The 14635-nt window shown below is 43.7% G+C and overlaps 3 protein-coding genes across 3 annotated transcripts; 1 reads left to right on the plus strand and 2 right to left on the minus strand.

Annotated features, from left to right (window-relative positions):
- Nucleotides 1-1083: 1083 nt before the first annotated feature.
- On the minus strand, nucleotides 1084-6782 carry I203_105163 (uncharacterized protein; the record flags this gene model as incomplete). Its single annotated transcript, XM_065517703.1, has 12 exons — nucleotides 1084-2060; nucleotides 2130-2336; nucleotides 2441-2569; nucleotides 2655-3386; nucleotides 3620-4115; nucleotides 4192-4661; nucleotides 4725-5010; nucleotides 5089-5142; nucleotides 5211-5347; nucleotides 5433-5525; nucleotides 5595-5745; nucleotides 5829-6782. 12 exons carry the CDS (start codon nucleotides 6780-6782, stop codon nucleotides 1084-1086), a joined length of 4686 nt encoding a protein of 1561 aa, XP_065373007.1.
- Nucleotides 6783-7747: 965 nt separating this feature from the next.
- Nucleotides 7748-8689, minus strand: I203_105164 (6,7-dimethyl-8-ribityllumazine synthase; the record flags this gene model as incomplete). The annotated part of the gene is made up of 3 exons (XM_019144336.1): nucleotides 7748-7824; nucleotides 7986-8344; nucleotides 8472-8689. 3 exons carry the CDS (start codon nucleotides 8687-8689, stop codon nucleotides 7748-7750), a joined length of 654 nt encoding a protein of 217 aa, XP_019005671.1.
- Nucleotides 8690-8982: 293 nt separating this feature from the next.
- I203_105165 (uncharacterized protein) lies at nucleotides 8983-14350 on the plus strand (the record flags this gene model as incomplete). Its single annotated transcript, XM_065517704.1, has 21 exons — nucleotides 8983-9171; nucleotides 9236-9406; nucleotides 9467-9629; nucleotides 9755-10297; nucleotides 10380-10514; nucleotides 10573-10665; nucleotides 10719-11195; nucleotides 11256-11694; nucleotides 11774-11932; nucleotides 12003-12059; nucleotides 12119-12282; nucleotides 12356-12489; nucleotides 12555-12678; nucleotides 12740-12837; nucleotides 12901-12964; nucleotides 13035-13172; nucleotides 13224-13348; nucleotides 13416-13578; nucleotides 13655-13793; nucleotides 13860-13981; nucleotides 14085-14350. The coding sequence occupies 21 exons, from the start codon at nucleotides 8983-8985 to the stop codon at nucleotides 14348-14350; spliced, it is 3963 nt and encodes a 1320-aa protein (XP_065373008.1).
- Nucleotides 14351-14635: the final 285 nt, after the last annotated feature.

Here is a 14635-nt window from a genome sequence, read left to right on the forward strand (position 1 = left end):
CCTTTCGGGGAGAGAAGAGCGCCCCGCAGGACTGATCGATCCCTTTTTTTAAGAGGGTTGATGATCGATCTGTTGTATGGGGATTTAATTGAAATGCTCATATTCTTAAGTATACCCATATTCTTTACAAGATTCAAAAGAAAAAAAAAGATGAAGTAAAGGTAAAGAAAGGTAATTCGTATAACATGATTGAAAGTCTCATTCGTATGAATAGTATACATACGAGGTGTTATACCCAGTTCGGTATATGCTATACTGAAAGCTTTTACTTGACTGATCTCGAATCGAAGCTACTAATCTAAATCATGGTCATACTTGTTCGAACGGCAAGTTATACTCGATATCACTCTTCCTATTCCTCTTCAAAATCACGACACATAACTCTGCCTCAACTTGTATTATACCATCTTTCCACCATCATCAGAATCATCTTTTATATCTTCTTTTCTCTATTCCTTCTTTCTTACTCTCATCCTACTCTCCACACACGTATACGCCACTTTTATCTTCCCACCAACTACCATTCATCATGTTGGAAAAGGGATAAACTAGGTGGCTACATCAAATCCAAAATCATTATTTTCGAGAATAACGATTTGTAAAAAACTTTGCAGAGTGTGTTCTCGAATATCATTCCTATGAGAAGGCACTTTGAAGTTTTTCGACATTCCATTGATTTCTTTATTAGTCGTAGCTAAGTGTGATTGTGATATGATACATGAAATAATGCATTTGATATTTATATCCCTTGATCTCAACAAGAAAAAAAGAAGAGCAAAACCACACCATAAGAATCAAAAAGAAAGAAATCATGACCGTTTAAAGAGAATCTTTGGATATATATAACGATGATGTGGTGGTATATCAAGTAGGAATGTCCGTCGAAGAAGACGGAAATATAGATTAAGAAAGAAAAAAACTATGTATATACATTCGTCCATCTATCTTCGGAATGATGGACAAGACAAACACAAGATGAATGAAAGAAGTATCACCCTTTTCTGAAACAAAAGAAAGCAACCGTATATTGTCCATCCATCTCTCACCTGCCCAGCTAATCCACCTAGATACAATTTCACAGAACTATCGTTGCTGTTGAGCAAAAGGATGTTGTCCCTGTTGTTGCTGTTGATACTCCAACCCATTGGTAGGTGTCCAACTCCTCTCTCTATCCATGTTTATACTTCTCCTACCCTCTTCTCCAGGACCGGGACTGGACGGCGCACTGCCACGGGAGGAAGATTGTCTAGATCCATTCTGTTGGAAAGGAGCTTGAGGGGGTCTCCTATCTCTTTCCCAGTTCCCTCCGGTAGGGTTAGGTTGTTGGTTCGATGGAGATGACAAAGACGATTGTGAATTTCCCCTTGTGTTTTGGATCCATGATGTCGGTCTACTTCCAGGTCGGTACGTACTGTTCATCTGAGAAGGATCAGAATTGGAAGGTATCATTTCCCCTCGAGTAGATAATCTAGGATCAGATGGTCTCTCTCTAAGCCCCTGATGCTGCTGTTGCCCTTGTTGACTTTGTTGTATCGTGTTTTGGGAATTCGAACTAGGTAGTAGAGTGTTGCCACCGACAGGACTATATTTAGGATTACTTGATATAGATGTATATTGAGGTTGAGGAGGTTGAAGACCCGAAGATAAAGCTTGTCCTCTAGCTTGCATGTATTTCGAACAATGTCGATGAATCTCTTTGGGCGGTAAATCCAATTCTTTCGCGAATATCGAATATATATTCTCTTGAATGACGAATACCAATTCTGCAGGAACATGATAAAATTCATCTTGATTTTCCAATAGTTGTTGAACAGCCTGGATTCCAATGAAACTCTCATCTTTAGCCGCATTAGCTCCTTTGGCATATAAAATTGAAGGACAGATGACGGTTGCCAAGTTCCCTAGATCCATTCGAGAACCCGTCTCCTCGTCTTTGTAAGAGAAGGAAGCCACCCATCGTAAGAAGACGAACAGGACTTCCATCGTATCTCTGTTGTACCGTGGGAGTAGACAGACAAGTAGGTGAAGAACTCGTTTACGATCATCGGGGTTTTGAAGCGCTACATGAAGAACAGCTTATCAGTATCGAAATTTACTTGAATAGTATCGGGACTATGTTTATGACTCACAAGCAGCAGCACAGAACAACTTGTGCAATCTGAAAGTCAGGAGAGGATCTGGCATCTCCCTCAAGAACCTCTTCAACAACGCAGCTAATTGAATGGCATTTTCGTCGGATAAATTGACCTGAGTCGAATCTTTGTCCAGAGCATCACAAAGTTGCTGAAGTTTTCGGATGTTACCGTTTTTACGGAATATACCTTCGACGGCCATATCTATGAGGAACATCGGTATCAGCTGACTGCCTAATACACCATGATCCTTGCAGGCAAGTGCAAGGGCTCATGATCAGGGACGACGTGTGTGTAACATGACTCACCCATTTGTCTCATGGTGGATACTATATCTTCGATAAATTCAGGCACTCTCAACTGAGCATTCGAAGCACCAAGGGACGAATCTGATCCAGTCCGTTCCACGAGAATCTCAATTGGTACACCGAAAATACCTATAGTATTGACATAACGATGTATCAGCTTGACTGTCAACCCACTGCATCAAAATCTATTGTCTGGAAGGGATTGCATACTCACCTTTCTTCTTCTGTTTCTCTTTTGCTGTACCTTTGAAAATCTTATTCCACCACTGATTCTTCCTCACCTCCAACAATTCCAGTATATCATCCAGATCTATCAGATGGCCCAAGCCGGATTTACTCAACTGTAGCAAAGCGAAATGTTTCAATATGACGGATTGAAGTGGGTTCAGAGTCGATAAAAGCGGTAGATGCCTTTCGTTATTGATATTATTGGATGAAGCTCTGGAAGTGACATTCGCCAACATCGGTATATCACCTAATGTAATCGCATCATCTTCAGGTCCGATGTTTGGCATAGTCAAATTATCAGCCTCTAGATTGGAGCCAGTAGGATCCAAGTCATTATTTTCATTGATGATCATGACTGAAGTGTTGTTCCTTGCGAATGGAGGTCGGAGGACATCGACAGTAGCTGACGAGGGCGGATCATCAGGATCGATTGGTTCTCCTTCACTTGTTATCGCAACTATCTCCGGTCCACCAATGTTGGAATTGGACCCGGTGATTGTCAGATTAGACGTAGAAGCGGTAAGGGATTGTTGTTGAGAAGTCTCGGCTCGAGCTGACACCACTTGACCATTTGCATCCGCCATTCTTCCAGCTGGTGACTCTACGACCATCGACCGTTGAGGTAATCTAGCGGTAGATGATAATTTCCTATCTAGTGTGACGGACTTCATTCGTTTCACTTCGTGTTCTGAACGATCTGATATACCGTGGTCTCGCACTGCACGTCGTCGACGGATAGGCAATATTAGCGAGAATGTCATGATATATATTTAATGTTTGAACGTCAAGTTATCATCAGAAGCGAAGGAAGAGAAAGATGTAATGATGAAAGAAAGAAGTAGAAATACAAAAGTTAGACGAGATAGCACTGATGTATTCGCCGCTGGATTTAAACAAGGTTCATTGGAAGCGGAAGGAAAAGAAGGTTCATGGGATTCGTACTACACTCACCACTTGGTAAATCATGATGTATCCTGAAATGCACGTATAACCTTCTCAACGCAATATGCAATAAGAAAGCATATTGCTCTAATCTCGAAACGGCGTTGAATCCTTGTACGCAGCTATTGGTCTTGTGGGATCCACAATATATCGATGAGGGCACTTCCTCGATTCTGGTTATAGCCTCGAAATAGAAGAAATCCGCTCGGGCAGGTAATCGTTTCTGTTGAGAAGTGGGTTTATGGTTATTGTTGGTATTGGTGGGTATTACGTCGGTATGTGAATGTGATGATCCATCATCTGTCGTGGTATCATCTTTAGGTAGAGGTTGTAAAGAAGTTTCACCGCATACCAAACAGATGACACAAGCTGAATGCCATCTATTAAACATCCCCGAACGTACACAATCCTCCTCAATCGCTGTCTTGCAGTTGGCACACCCTTCAGGCGGTATGAAATCTTCAGATTGAGGTCCACGTAATGTAGTTTCACCAGTGACTTCAGGCTATATAAAGGATTTTGGAGGATGAATAAGCCAAACGCAGTCGCAGACGAATGACGACTCCCAAACTTGTACTCACCGCCAGACTCCGATACCCATAGGCGATATCCTTGGTACTACTTATATACCCATTAGGATGTCTAGTCAAAGCTTCTATACTCCGCTTGAGCTGCTCTTCATCACCCGCTGAAGCAGCCGTTCCACCTTGCGTTTCATCCGCTTTGATTGAAGGTCTAGGTGTAGGTGTGTGATCCGGAAAATCTCCTCTCTTCTTAACCGTCGGATCACCATTATCCATTGCGAGAAGATTTAGCCTAGCTAAACAGTTGGTCATGGCGGTAGTATTGAAATGATCCCTTTCCAATTTTATCGATCCCGTTAGAGCTATCCGTATCAAGATCTTGAGATAATGAGCAAGTTGAGTGATCAAGGTGAACAGTTCGGAGTTGTTTGGTGCTTGCCCTCCTGATGGCGATATCTGTGACATCGTTGAGAATAGGTTGACAAGCTTCCGACAAAGCTGTTTCGCCTCTCGAGCGTGCGCCATGCCTGATCACGAGCAGTCGAGGTGAGCGGTTGAGCCCTTTTCTCCAAAAGGAAGTTTCGACTTACCTTTTGCACCCGACTGCGCGAATTGAGCTTCCAGATCATCAATTACTGCAAAGAGCGTTTCCACATGCAGTATGAACCGTTCCGCCAATAGAATGATATCCAATAATCGCCTTTCATTCACTGCTCTTAACATGTCTCCTATTAGGGCAGCCGAAGATTCTTCATATCCAGATAAGACATGCCATATCTGCTGCACTTTCATCTCCATCGCTTCCTGTCTATCTTTCAGTTCACCGGGTGTCATTCCCGCTTCGCTATTTGGACTTGGCGTTGGAGGCTGGATGGTCTGCATGGACAGTGAGTTGACAGGTGCGCCAGGAGCGGTGGAAGAAGACATTTCAAGTAGGGAGATAGTGGATGATACAGCGGATGAGGCGGGTGTATTGAATGTTTTGGATGCGAGCCGCACGTTCCAGAACTAAAGAAGAATTATGACGGTCAGATCATTCTGAAGCTGGGAGGGGGTGGTATGGGATGTACACATACCTTCGAAATCATATAACATTCAGGATGCCAACATTCATCCCTACCATTCCTATTCATCTCGACGAACTGCTTCAGTATGGCTGTCTCACAACCTACACACTTTACAGCGAATTGTGTTGAATAGTGATAATGACAGTCTGATTGGCGGAAAGGAGAACACATAGTTCAGGTGAGCCTCTTGTAGTAGAATTGCACAGGTTTGGGTCTATATCCAACACTTACAAACTTTCCCTCCATGCTCATAATACGAATCATTCGGTCCGAACAGCACATCACACTCTGAACAAGTGAAATGCTCCACATGATATTTGTTGCCTTTGCATAGCAAACCCAAACATCAGCTATGCCCCATCTTACTGTGTATATGGTGGTGATTGCACTCACCACAAGCAGTTATATAACTCGCTCTAAGTGCTTGATCACATTTGGCACAGATCAGATCCAACCTAGCGAAATAATCCCTTTCACATAATGGGTACATCCCATCTCCATCCTCTACAGGGAAGAACTTCTGTGCTACAACTTTATTACAGTCCTGTTTGGAGTGAAAACAAGACATCAGCATGAGAGACTCACTTTTATATACTGTCCCATGAGAGATGAGAGTTCAGAACTCACCTTACATCTGAAACAATTCAGATGATACACTTTGCCCATTGCTCTCACAAATTGACCGTGCACCGTCTGACCGCACTGACCACAAAAAGTATTCCCACCACCTTCCCTCCTCGTCCTCGGTTGAGGCCACACCAACGAAGGTTGAGCCTGGGATTGGTCGGCTGCAGAGGATGACGAGGGTCCAGTATAATGACTATGACTATCGGTAGATAAGGAATGCGATGATTGTTGAGGTGTAATTGTCCTTTCTCTATCACGATCTCTTGACCTATCTCTCTCTGAAGCTATACGTGATGGTTCCGGTCTATTACTCGGGTTGGCGTTGAGACTCCTATGATTCGATCCATGTGGAAAAGGCGGACCTAAATTTGGAGGTTGAGGTGATCCGACACGATTGTTAGGTGATGAACCTGAACCAGCGAAATTCGGACGATGGTCTATTGGTGAATTTGATGGTGAACTTCTCTGTGAATACGAATGGGTAGTTGTCCATGGATCAGGCGATGAGCTTGATCTTAACGGTCCATTCAAATTATTGGTATTAACACCATTTGTAAAAGGTCTTAAAGGTCCTGAAGAACCAGTTATAGGTGCTGATCTTGGTCCTTGACCATGTCCTTGGCCTACTTCATCTTCATTATCCGTATTTGATGTTGTTATCCTAGGTAATCTTCTGTCTCCATTACCGTTTTCATGTTCGTTGTTGTTATGTCTATTTCCAACGATATGATGCTTTGAAGAAGATGAGATGGAAGTAGGTGAATTGTGGATCGAGGTCATCGACGTCCGTCTAGAAGATGAAGATGCTTCGGGAGGATTATGCTGAGTATCTATTGACCTCCTAGTTGTCCCCGATCCACCATCCAGGTGTCTGATACTGTTCGATGTCGAAGATGAAGATGACCATGTGCCAGGCGGCGGTACCATTCCTCTATTCTGCGAAGGAGATGACATTGTGGGGTATGTTGATCAACCGATACCTCTCTATACGTTGATCCTGATGCGAGTGGATAGGCGGATGGATGGATATGTATAGACCAGTGTTATATCGAGATATGGTCGAGGTGTATAGATATATAGGTAGTCAAGGTGTTGAGGTGTTGGTATAAGTCCGAGTTGGATCAGAAGTAGTATGGTTTAGGCGCGTCCCAGCTGAAGCTGAATAACAACTAGTTAACCCCTTACTAAATCCCACTACTCGTACTTTTCGCTTTTTGGCGTTTGATCTGGTGACGTGTCGAGATGATTGCTGGGTTCGATGGTGCTGGTGAAAGATGTGAAGATCATGAGCAACAGTATGATGATGCTGCTGTTACTCCACTTGCTCCTCCGTCGTCTGCGTGTATGAGAGAGGCTTGTGGTTGTATGCTGTATGTAAGGTGGGTGGTAGTAGGAGTTGACATGTGGGGGAGCGATTAAGGGTGACATCGGACACACAGGGTACCATTCTCTTTTTAGGGGTGTCGACTTCAGGGTGAAACGGCTCATTACAAAAAGCTGTTATGGGCATCGGGAGTCGGATTAGAGTGAGTTGTAATGCCGATTACAAGCATAAAAGTGGTCTAACCCTATCCCGGTTTCATTTGGATTAATCGATCCATCCACCAAAAAGGCCCAGAACAACATTGATTGATTCCAGGAGCCGCAATGGCATAAAGAGTAATAATCTGCAGGAGTACATCCATAGCTCTTCTCGATCTGGCAATTGCCCACGGATCGCTGATGCGGTCCATGTATGACACAGACCAAATCGCAAGTCGCTGAAGTATTTCTTTCTATCTCGTATGGAAATAGAAGGCAAACTGTCGTTATCAAAGTATCCTATAGTATCTTATATAAGTTGGAATGCATATATATATATATATGGTTTCTATTCATATTTGATGTTTGTTTTACTGCTTGATCACTCGACTACTTAATCAAAGTACGCCTTTCGTCCAATCTTTGTTCTGAGCGGCAAGCTCGACAGCTGCCAAACCCCAATCTTCACCATGGTCTGTAACGAGCAGGAGTAGCATGGGTCAGCAGTCAGACTAGCAGAAACATGAGGTGGCTTCTCGAAAGAAAGAGGGAGAGGTGTTTGAATTTCTTTTGTTTCGATAATATGAATGATCAAGAAGCTTGATTTGTTGAGGGTGTCAAAAACGCATGACTTACTATGGCCTTTACCTTTTTCCCCTCTTCCAATCCCAGCTCTCTCAAGTGCTTGATCATCATTTAAAGCGGTCAACACACCGAAAACGACTGGTGTCCCGGTATCCAGTTGAATTCGCATTAATCCGTGGGTGACAGAATCGCAGATATACTCGAAGTGCATCGTTGAACCTTTGATCAAGCATCCAATCGAGATGACAGCGTCGAATGGAGTGGTCAATGGACCAGTTGAGGTTGATGATGGTTTGGGTTCGGATGGTTGGGATGAAGTGTTGTTATCGATGAGAGAGAGGAGGTTGGTGGTTGAGGCTATCATTGAAGGAGCGGCATTGGCGGATTGGACTTTACCTGCTTCGATGAGTCTAGTGACAAAAGTATGACAAATCAGCATTCACAATGACTCCTCCATTTGAAAAGATGTATGATCACAGTGCGCAATGGATATAGTCATACTGTTAAAATACCTTGATGCCAGGAGAAATTACTCACTGCTTGGTAGCAAAAGGCAGCTCGTAACTGCCTGGTACACTCTTCACCACGATATTCTCCTCTTTCACGCCTTGCTCTTTCAACTTGTTAATCGTCCCTTCCAAGAGAGCCTTGATGATCGCATCGTTCCATCTGGCGTGAACGATGGCGATTCGGAAATTCGATCCGTCGTATTTGACAGGAGGAGGTGGGAGACCTTTTATAGTTGGATCGGACATCTTGTGTATTCTCCTTGATGGTGACTGTGACTACAATGTAAAGAGACAGAAGTTGTGTTCAGTCAAGCTTATTGGAGAACATTCGGTCAACTAACTTACTTCAGTGAGTAAGTGATGATGACACACCTGATAACGTGGAATGGCGGTCATCGCCGCTCGTGGAACATCAGGTGTCAAAATGTTCAGAATTTTGGTGCTCTGGATACTCTCATTGCTCGATTGAGATGGACTTTGGCTTTGACTTCTAAGATAGATCTTCGAATAAAGCTTGGGAAGATTACCAGACAAGCACGATGAGATCCCTCACACCCTTAGGAGTCCATATCTCATCCCTCGAACAGTTCGGCTCATCAAGTCAAGCTGGGAATATAGCTATCAATCCCGAGGATGGAACGGTCTATGTGACGGTAGAGAGATCAAGCGATGATGGTGGTATCGAGATTGACATACTACAGATCTCAACGGATAATTCAGAACCCGAGGTGAGATCAGCCTAAAACATTGCTCAGTTGTGACTGTATCAGCTGATATCAAATGATGCCGTAGGTTATCGCATCATTCACATCCCCAGTTCTCGCACCTTTCCCTAAGCCCGCTCATCGGGGTGAAACGTTAGACCTACATTTTTTACCGGACGATAGATCGTTGGTGATACTTCTGGCAGGTGGTGATATAGCTACATTAGCGTTGGAAGGTGAAGATGGTGGTGTCGCCCCTGTAAGCTATCGTCATATCGCCATAGTCGAATGCAGCTTACTGAAAGTGTCAATGGGGCAGGTCGAAGTCGTCGGATCGGTGGATAGCGGTATAAAAGCTGCTGCGTGGGCACCGGACGATGAGCAGATTGTACTAATGACTGGAGAAGATAACTTAGTCTGTATGACGAGACATTTCGATGTTATACATGAAGAACCACTACGATCAGATGATTTTGGTGAAGGTGAGTACGAGATTAAACAATATCTGACAAGTCTTCCTCACTATCGGAAAATTCATCCTGCTCCTTCTCTCTTCGCTTCCTCACCTGTCATGACACAGTATAGCTAATATGCACGACCTTTGTAGACAAATTCATCAACGTCGGTTGGGGATCTAGGCAAACCCAATTTCACGGATCACTTGGAAAGGCAGCTGCCAAACAGCCCATCAACAGCTCTCAATCACTCTCACATCCTACCGATTCCGGTCTACCATATATAACTTTCCGAGGTGATGCTTCTTATTTCGCTATATCATCCTTAGATCCATATTCAGATGGAGAGTCAGCCCGACGACAAATTAGGATATATTCTCGAGATTCAAATACAGGATTCGTACCTAAGTTGTCAGCGACTTCTGAAAATTTACCTGGTTTAGAAGGTAATCTGAGCTGGAGACCTACAGGAAACCTCATATCCACTTTGATAAGATATGGGTATCCTGGTGGAGGCGAGGGTCGAGAGGGTAAATGGGATATAGCGATGTTGGAGCGAAATGGGTTGAGACACGGTGGATTCGAATTGAGGGAGGATAAGCAGACTTGGAAAGATGGGAAAGTGAAAGGCTTGCAGTGGAATAGTGATTCTGAGGTGTTGGCAATTTGGATTGAAAGGAGTGATAAGGATGTTGGTGAGTTTCAATTTAGCTTTTCCTGTACGACTAACCAGAAGAGGATGCAGCCTAGCTGACAAGTGTGATTATTGGTCATTAGTCCAACTTTGGTCAATGAAGAATTACCATTACTATTTGAAACAAGAGCTCTTCTCTCACGATTCCACATCACCGAGATTCAAAGGGTTCAAATGGCATCCGGAAGACCCATTATCGATCTACTTATATGGCGAAGGTGAGTCGAGCCGATCTTCCACCTGCCCGTTGCATACTGATCATCATCATCTTTGTAGATTTTGTTCAAGCCAGAGCGTTTGTTTGGGATACGTATACTGCCAGATTGCCTATGCCGCATGATACTGCATCCGTTGCGGTGGTGGACGGTCGTATGTGCTATCTTGCAATCTGTAAGGGATATGTGCTGACTTCGGTCATACAGAGAAACTCCTTATAACACCTTTCAGAACTCAAAATACTCCTCCCCCGATGTCCTCATATCACCTTGACCTACCTTCGGTGCCAATCCATGTTAGTCTATCAGATACGACCGATTCTTTGGCTGTTCTGTTCTCCGATGGTTTAGTACAAGTCTGGGATCTCAATACTAGATTACCCGATCCTAAATCCGGAAGTAGACTAAGAGGTGGAGGAAAAGTCGCTGAACCCAAATTACGATACTCCACCAACCTGCGGGCAGAAGGCAAAAGACTGGTCAAGCAGCTCGCTTTCGGACCTAATGGCAAAGTTGCTGTACTCTCTTGGGCTGAGAAAGAGGGTTCGATAGGCTGTCAAGTGAATGTGGTGGATGAAAAGGAAGAGACTGAAGTTGAGAATCTGGAAGGAGACATCGAAAGATTACTTTGGACCGGAGAAGGAGAATTGCTCGTATTAACTGCGGAAGGTCAATTGACTAGTGGTAAGTCCAGCTTTATTATACATATTCTTTCCTGCTCCCATGTTGATATAGTATGTGTAGTAGCCAGCGATCATCCCGTAGATGTTACTCTTGGACCTCATCCAACCGCTTTATCCTACTCGGCATCATCCGATCTCATCTTCGCCCTTTCACCAAATTCAAAATTACATCTCGCTGCTCTATCACCTTCTTCACCTATATCCACACCGATCGCATCAAATGTGAATTCTTACACCCTTACACCCGATTTCCTCATTTACACTACTACTTCTCAAACATCCCATTACGCCCCGTTACCTACGTTGAAACGCTTAGCACATGGCGATGACCTATTTCCACATGAGATGGTATGGGATGAAAGAAGGGTGGAAAGAGGGTCATTGATTGTTACTGCATGTGAAAGCTCGATGAGTTTGGTATTACAGATGCCTAGAGGTAATTTGGAGACTGTTTATCCTAGAGCTTTGGTTTTGGCTGTAGTCAAACAGGACGTTTTGTCGTGAGTGGCAATTGCTACTTCACTTTCCATCTTTACGGGCAATTTTCGCTGGCGACTGATTGGGATGATGGTGCTTCAGGGGCAACTATCGAAATGCTTTCTTGCAATGTCGTAAACACCGATTAGACCTAAACGTACTATATGATCTTGACCCCGCTCAATTCATGAAGTATCTGAAAGATTTCGTTGAACAAGTACCCGAAGTTGATTATTTGAATTTATTCGTATCTTCACTCAAGTCAGTGATCATATTCGCTATTTCTGCCTTCTACCTGGATCTCGTTATGCTAACATCGTATAATGGGTAGTTCCGCTGATTCTGCAAGAGTATTGTATGGCGATCATAGTAAAGATCCTTCTTCCTCGTGAGCTGCCCCATCATGACACAACAGTCGGCAAAAGATAGCTGATGCAGGTATGGTAGATCGTCTAAACTCATCGACAAAGTCAACTCATTATGCGATTCCCTTCGATCGATCCTCGAGCAAAGGGGAGTGGAACAATATGTGGAAACTATCTTGACTACACACGTGTGCAAGCAACCTGCAGATTACGAATCGGGATTGAAAGTGCTTTTGACGCTGCAGGGTGAGTCAGCTACTCGTCCATGTGTCCAGATCATGTGATCAGAGCTGACTCTGATTGCTTGTTCTATCGGTAGCCGATCACCCTGAGATCGTCGAGGATGCTATCAAGTACATCATCTTCCTTTCTGATGTGAACAGGCTGTATGACGTCGCTTTGGGAATGTACAATTTCCAATTGGTCTTAATGATCGCTCAGTATTCTCAGAAAGTATGTCGATCCCTTTCCTGACTCCTCAGAGATATTACAGCTGATATGTTTTTTATGCATTATAGGATCCTAAGGAATACTTACCGTTCTTACGTGAACTACGAGCATTGGATAAATGGGATCAAAGATTCATGATAGATGACCATCTGGCAAGGAGAGAAAGTGCATTGAGGAATCTGAAACAGTGCGGTAAGTGTGCTCGAGTCTCGTCAAATGGAGTAGGGTTGGTAATGATTGCTTTAAACGGTAGGCCCAGAAAGATTCGAGGAAGCTTCTTCTTATCTATCACGATACGAGCTATATGACGAAGCGTTTGTGTTGTATGCCGATGAACCTGAACATCTCCAGGTGAGTCGTCTGTACCAAATCATGATGAGTATGTATGAAGCTCATCAAATACCGTGTGCGTAGGTGATACATGATTTGTATGGTGATTACCTATATGACAGAAGAGATTTTACCGATGCTGCTATATGTGAGATGTTCTCCTCATCTCATCATGGTTTGAGTAACGGGCGCACAAGCTAATCGAGAATCATTCCTAGCTTACATCCTTGCCAAGAAAGAGGAAAAAGCCTTGAAGGCTTATGAGAAAGCCCATGCTTGGAGGGAGCTGTTCACTTTGGCTAAGAAGTTGGGAGTATCGAAAGATGATACGATTCAGATATGCGAAAGAGTTACTGGTGAGCTACCATAGCCACTATCACGAGGAATCTAGCTGACATGTTCTGCAGATCATCTGTCATCTCGGGGAAGACATTTGGAAGCTTCGCAGGTTTTTATCGAACATGCTTCGGATGTTGACAGTGCTGTGGATGTCTTGTGTAGAGGAACAGAGTTCAGTGAAGCTTATAGATTGGTAAGTGCAGTCCGTCCTCTCGCATATCATACGTAGCGCACGATGGTATACTCACCTACATTTGCAGACCTCCCTTCACGACCGATCGGATTTGATTGAATCGATGATTCATCCCGGACTTGAAGAAGCGCACGAAGCTCTGATGGAAACGTTTGAAGAGATGGAGGGTCAATTGGACAAGGAAGTTAATAGGTTGAAAGACTTGAGGAGGATAAGAGAGAATGATCCTGGTAAATTCTTCTGTCAACCAATAGAAATAAAGAGTCATGATACTGATCTTACTCAAATGCGTTGGGTGAAATATAGAATCATTCTTCATCGTCGATACTGAACCTGCTATCGAAGGTGTAGACGTAGCCACCAATGCTACTACAGCTGTTACTGGATTTACAAGATACACTGTGGCTCCTACGACTGTTTTTTCACAGACTACCAAGATGACTGGGTGAGTGGAACATTTCCACTGTAGGGATCGATTGAGCTTATAAATGGTTATTTTCTCGTAAAATAGACAAACTGCGAAATCCAAGAAAAGCAGAAAGAGAGCTACTGGTCGTAAAGGTACAGTGGACGAGTACGAGTATCTGGTAGCTAGTATAGGTAGATTGGTAGTTAGGGTTGACGATAAGAGCAGTGAGTCTGACTTCGCCCTTCTACTCTGACTTCATCTATACATCTAATGTCTGACAGAGTGAAAGCGCAAAGCTAATTTGCCATATAATATAATCTATAACAGACGAAGCTACCTCCCTTCTCCGACACCTGCGTCTAGCCACCTCAGATCACATCGAACTATCCAAATCACTACAGACTACCATCATAGCGTTCCGAGAGAAGCTGAATCAGTCGATAGAATTCGCTTGGGAAGGCAGAGAAGATATATTAAAAGAGGTTGTAGAATCTGGAGGAGCAGGGTTGGAAGAGGGTTTAGACAAGAGCTTGGCTTTGGTAAGACCAGTCGTGGGAGGTTGGAAAGGTCTGGGTATATTAGTTGGGCAGTAGAGGTTTCTTGGATTATCATGCGGGTTCATAACGGATATGTCAATGATCTTGATGTATCGTGTATGTCATCTGTCTTCCCATTGATCAAGGTCGGGAAAAGACTGTGTGGGCACTGTATGCAGAGAACCTATAGCATCTGTTGCTTTGGAATGGATTCCCTTGCGGACAGTTGACCTTTCTTCTACACCCTTCGTACACGTGAGTATCGACTTAATCCACACTCGATGACCTATGTAATGAGTCGCTATACGAAACATGAACGAGTCCGAAACGGGATGTAAACGT

The sequence above is a fragment of the Kwoniella mangroviensis genome (assembly GCF_000507465.2).
Source record: "Kwoniella mangroviensis CBS 8507 chromosome 1 map unlocalized Ctg02, whole genome shotgun sequence".
Taxonomy (NCBI): domain Eukaryota; kingdom Fungi; phylum Basidiomycota; class Tremellomycetes; order Tremellales; family Cryptococcaceae; genus Kwoniella; species Kwoniella mangrovensis.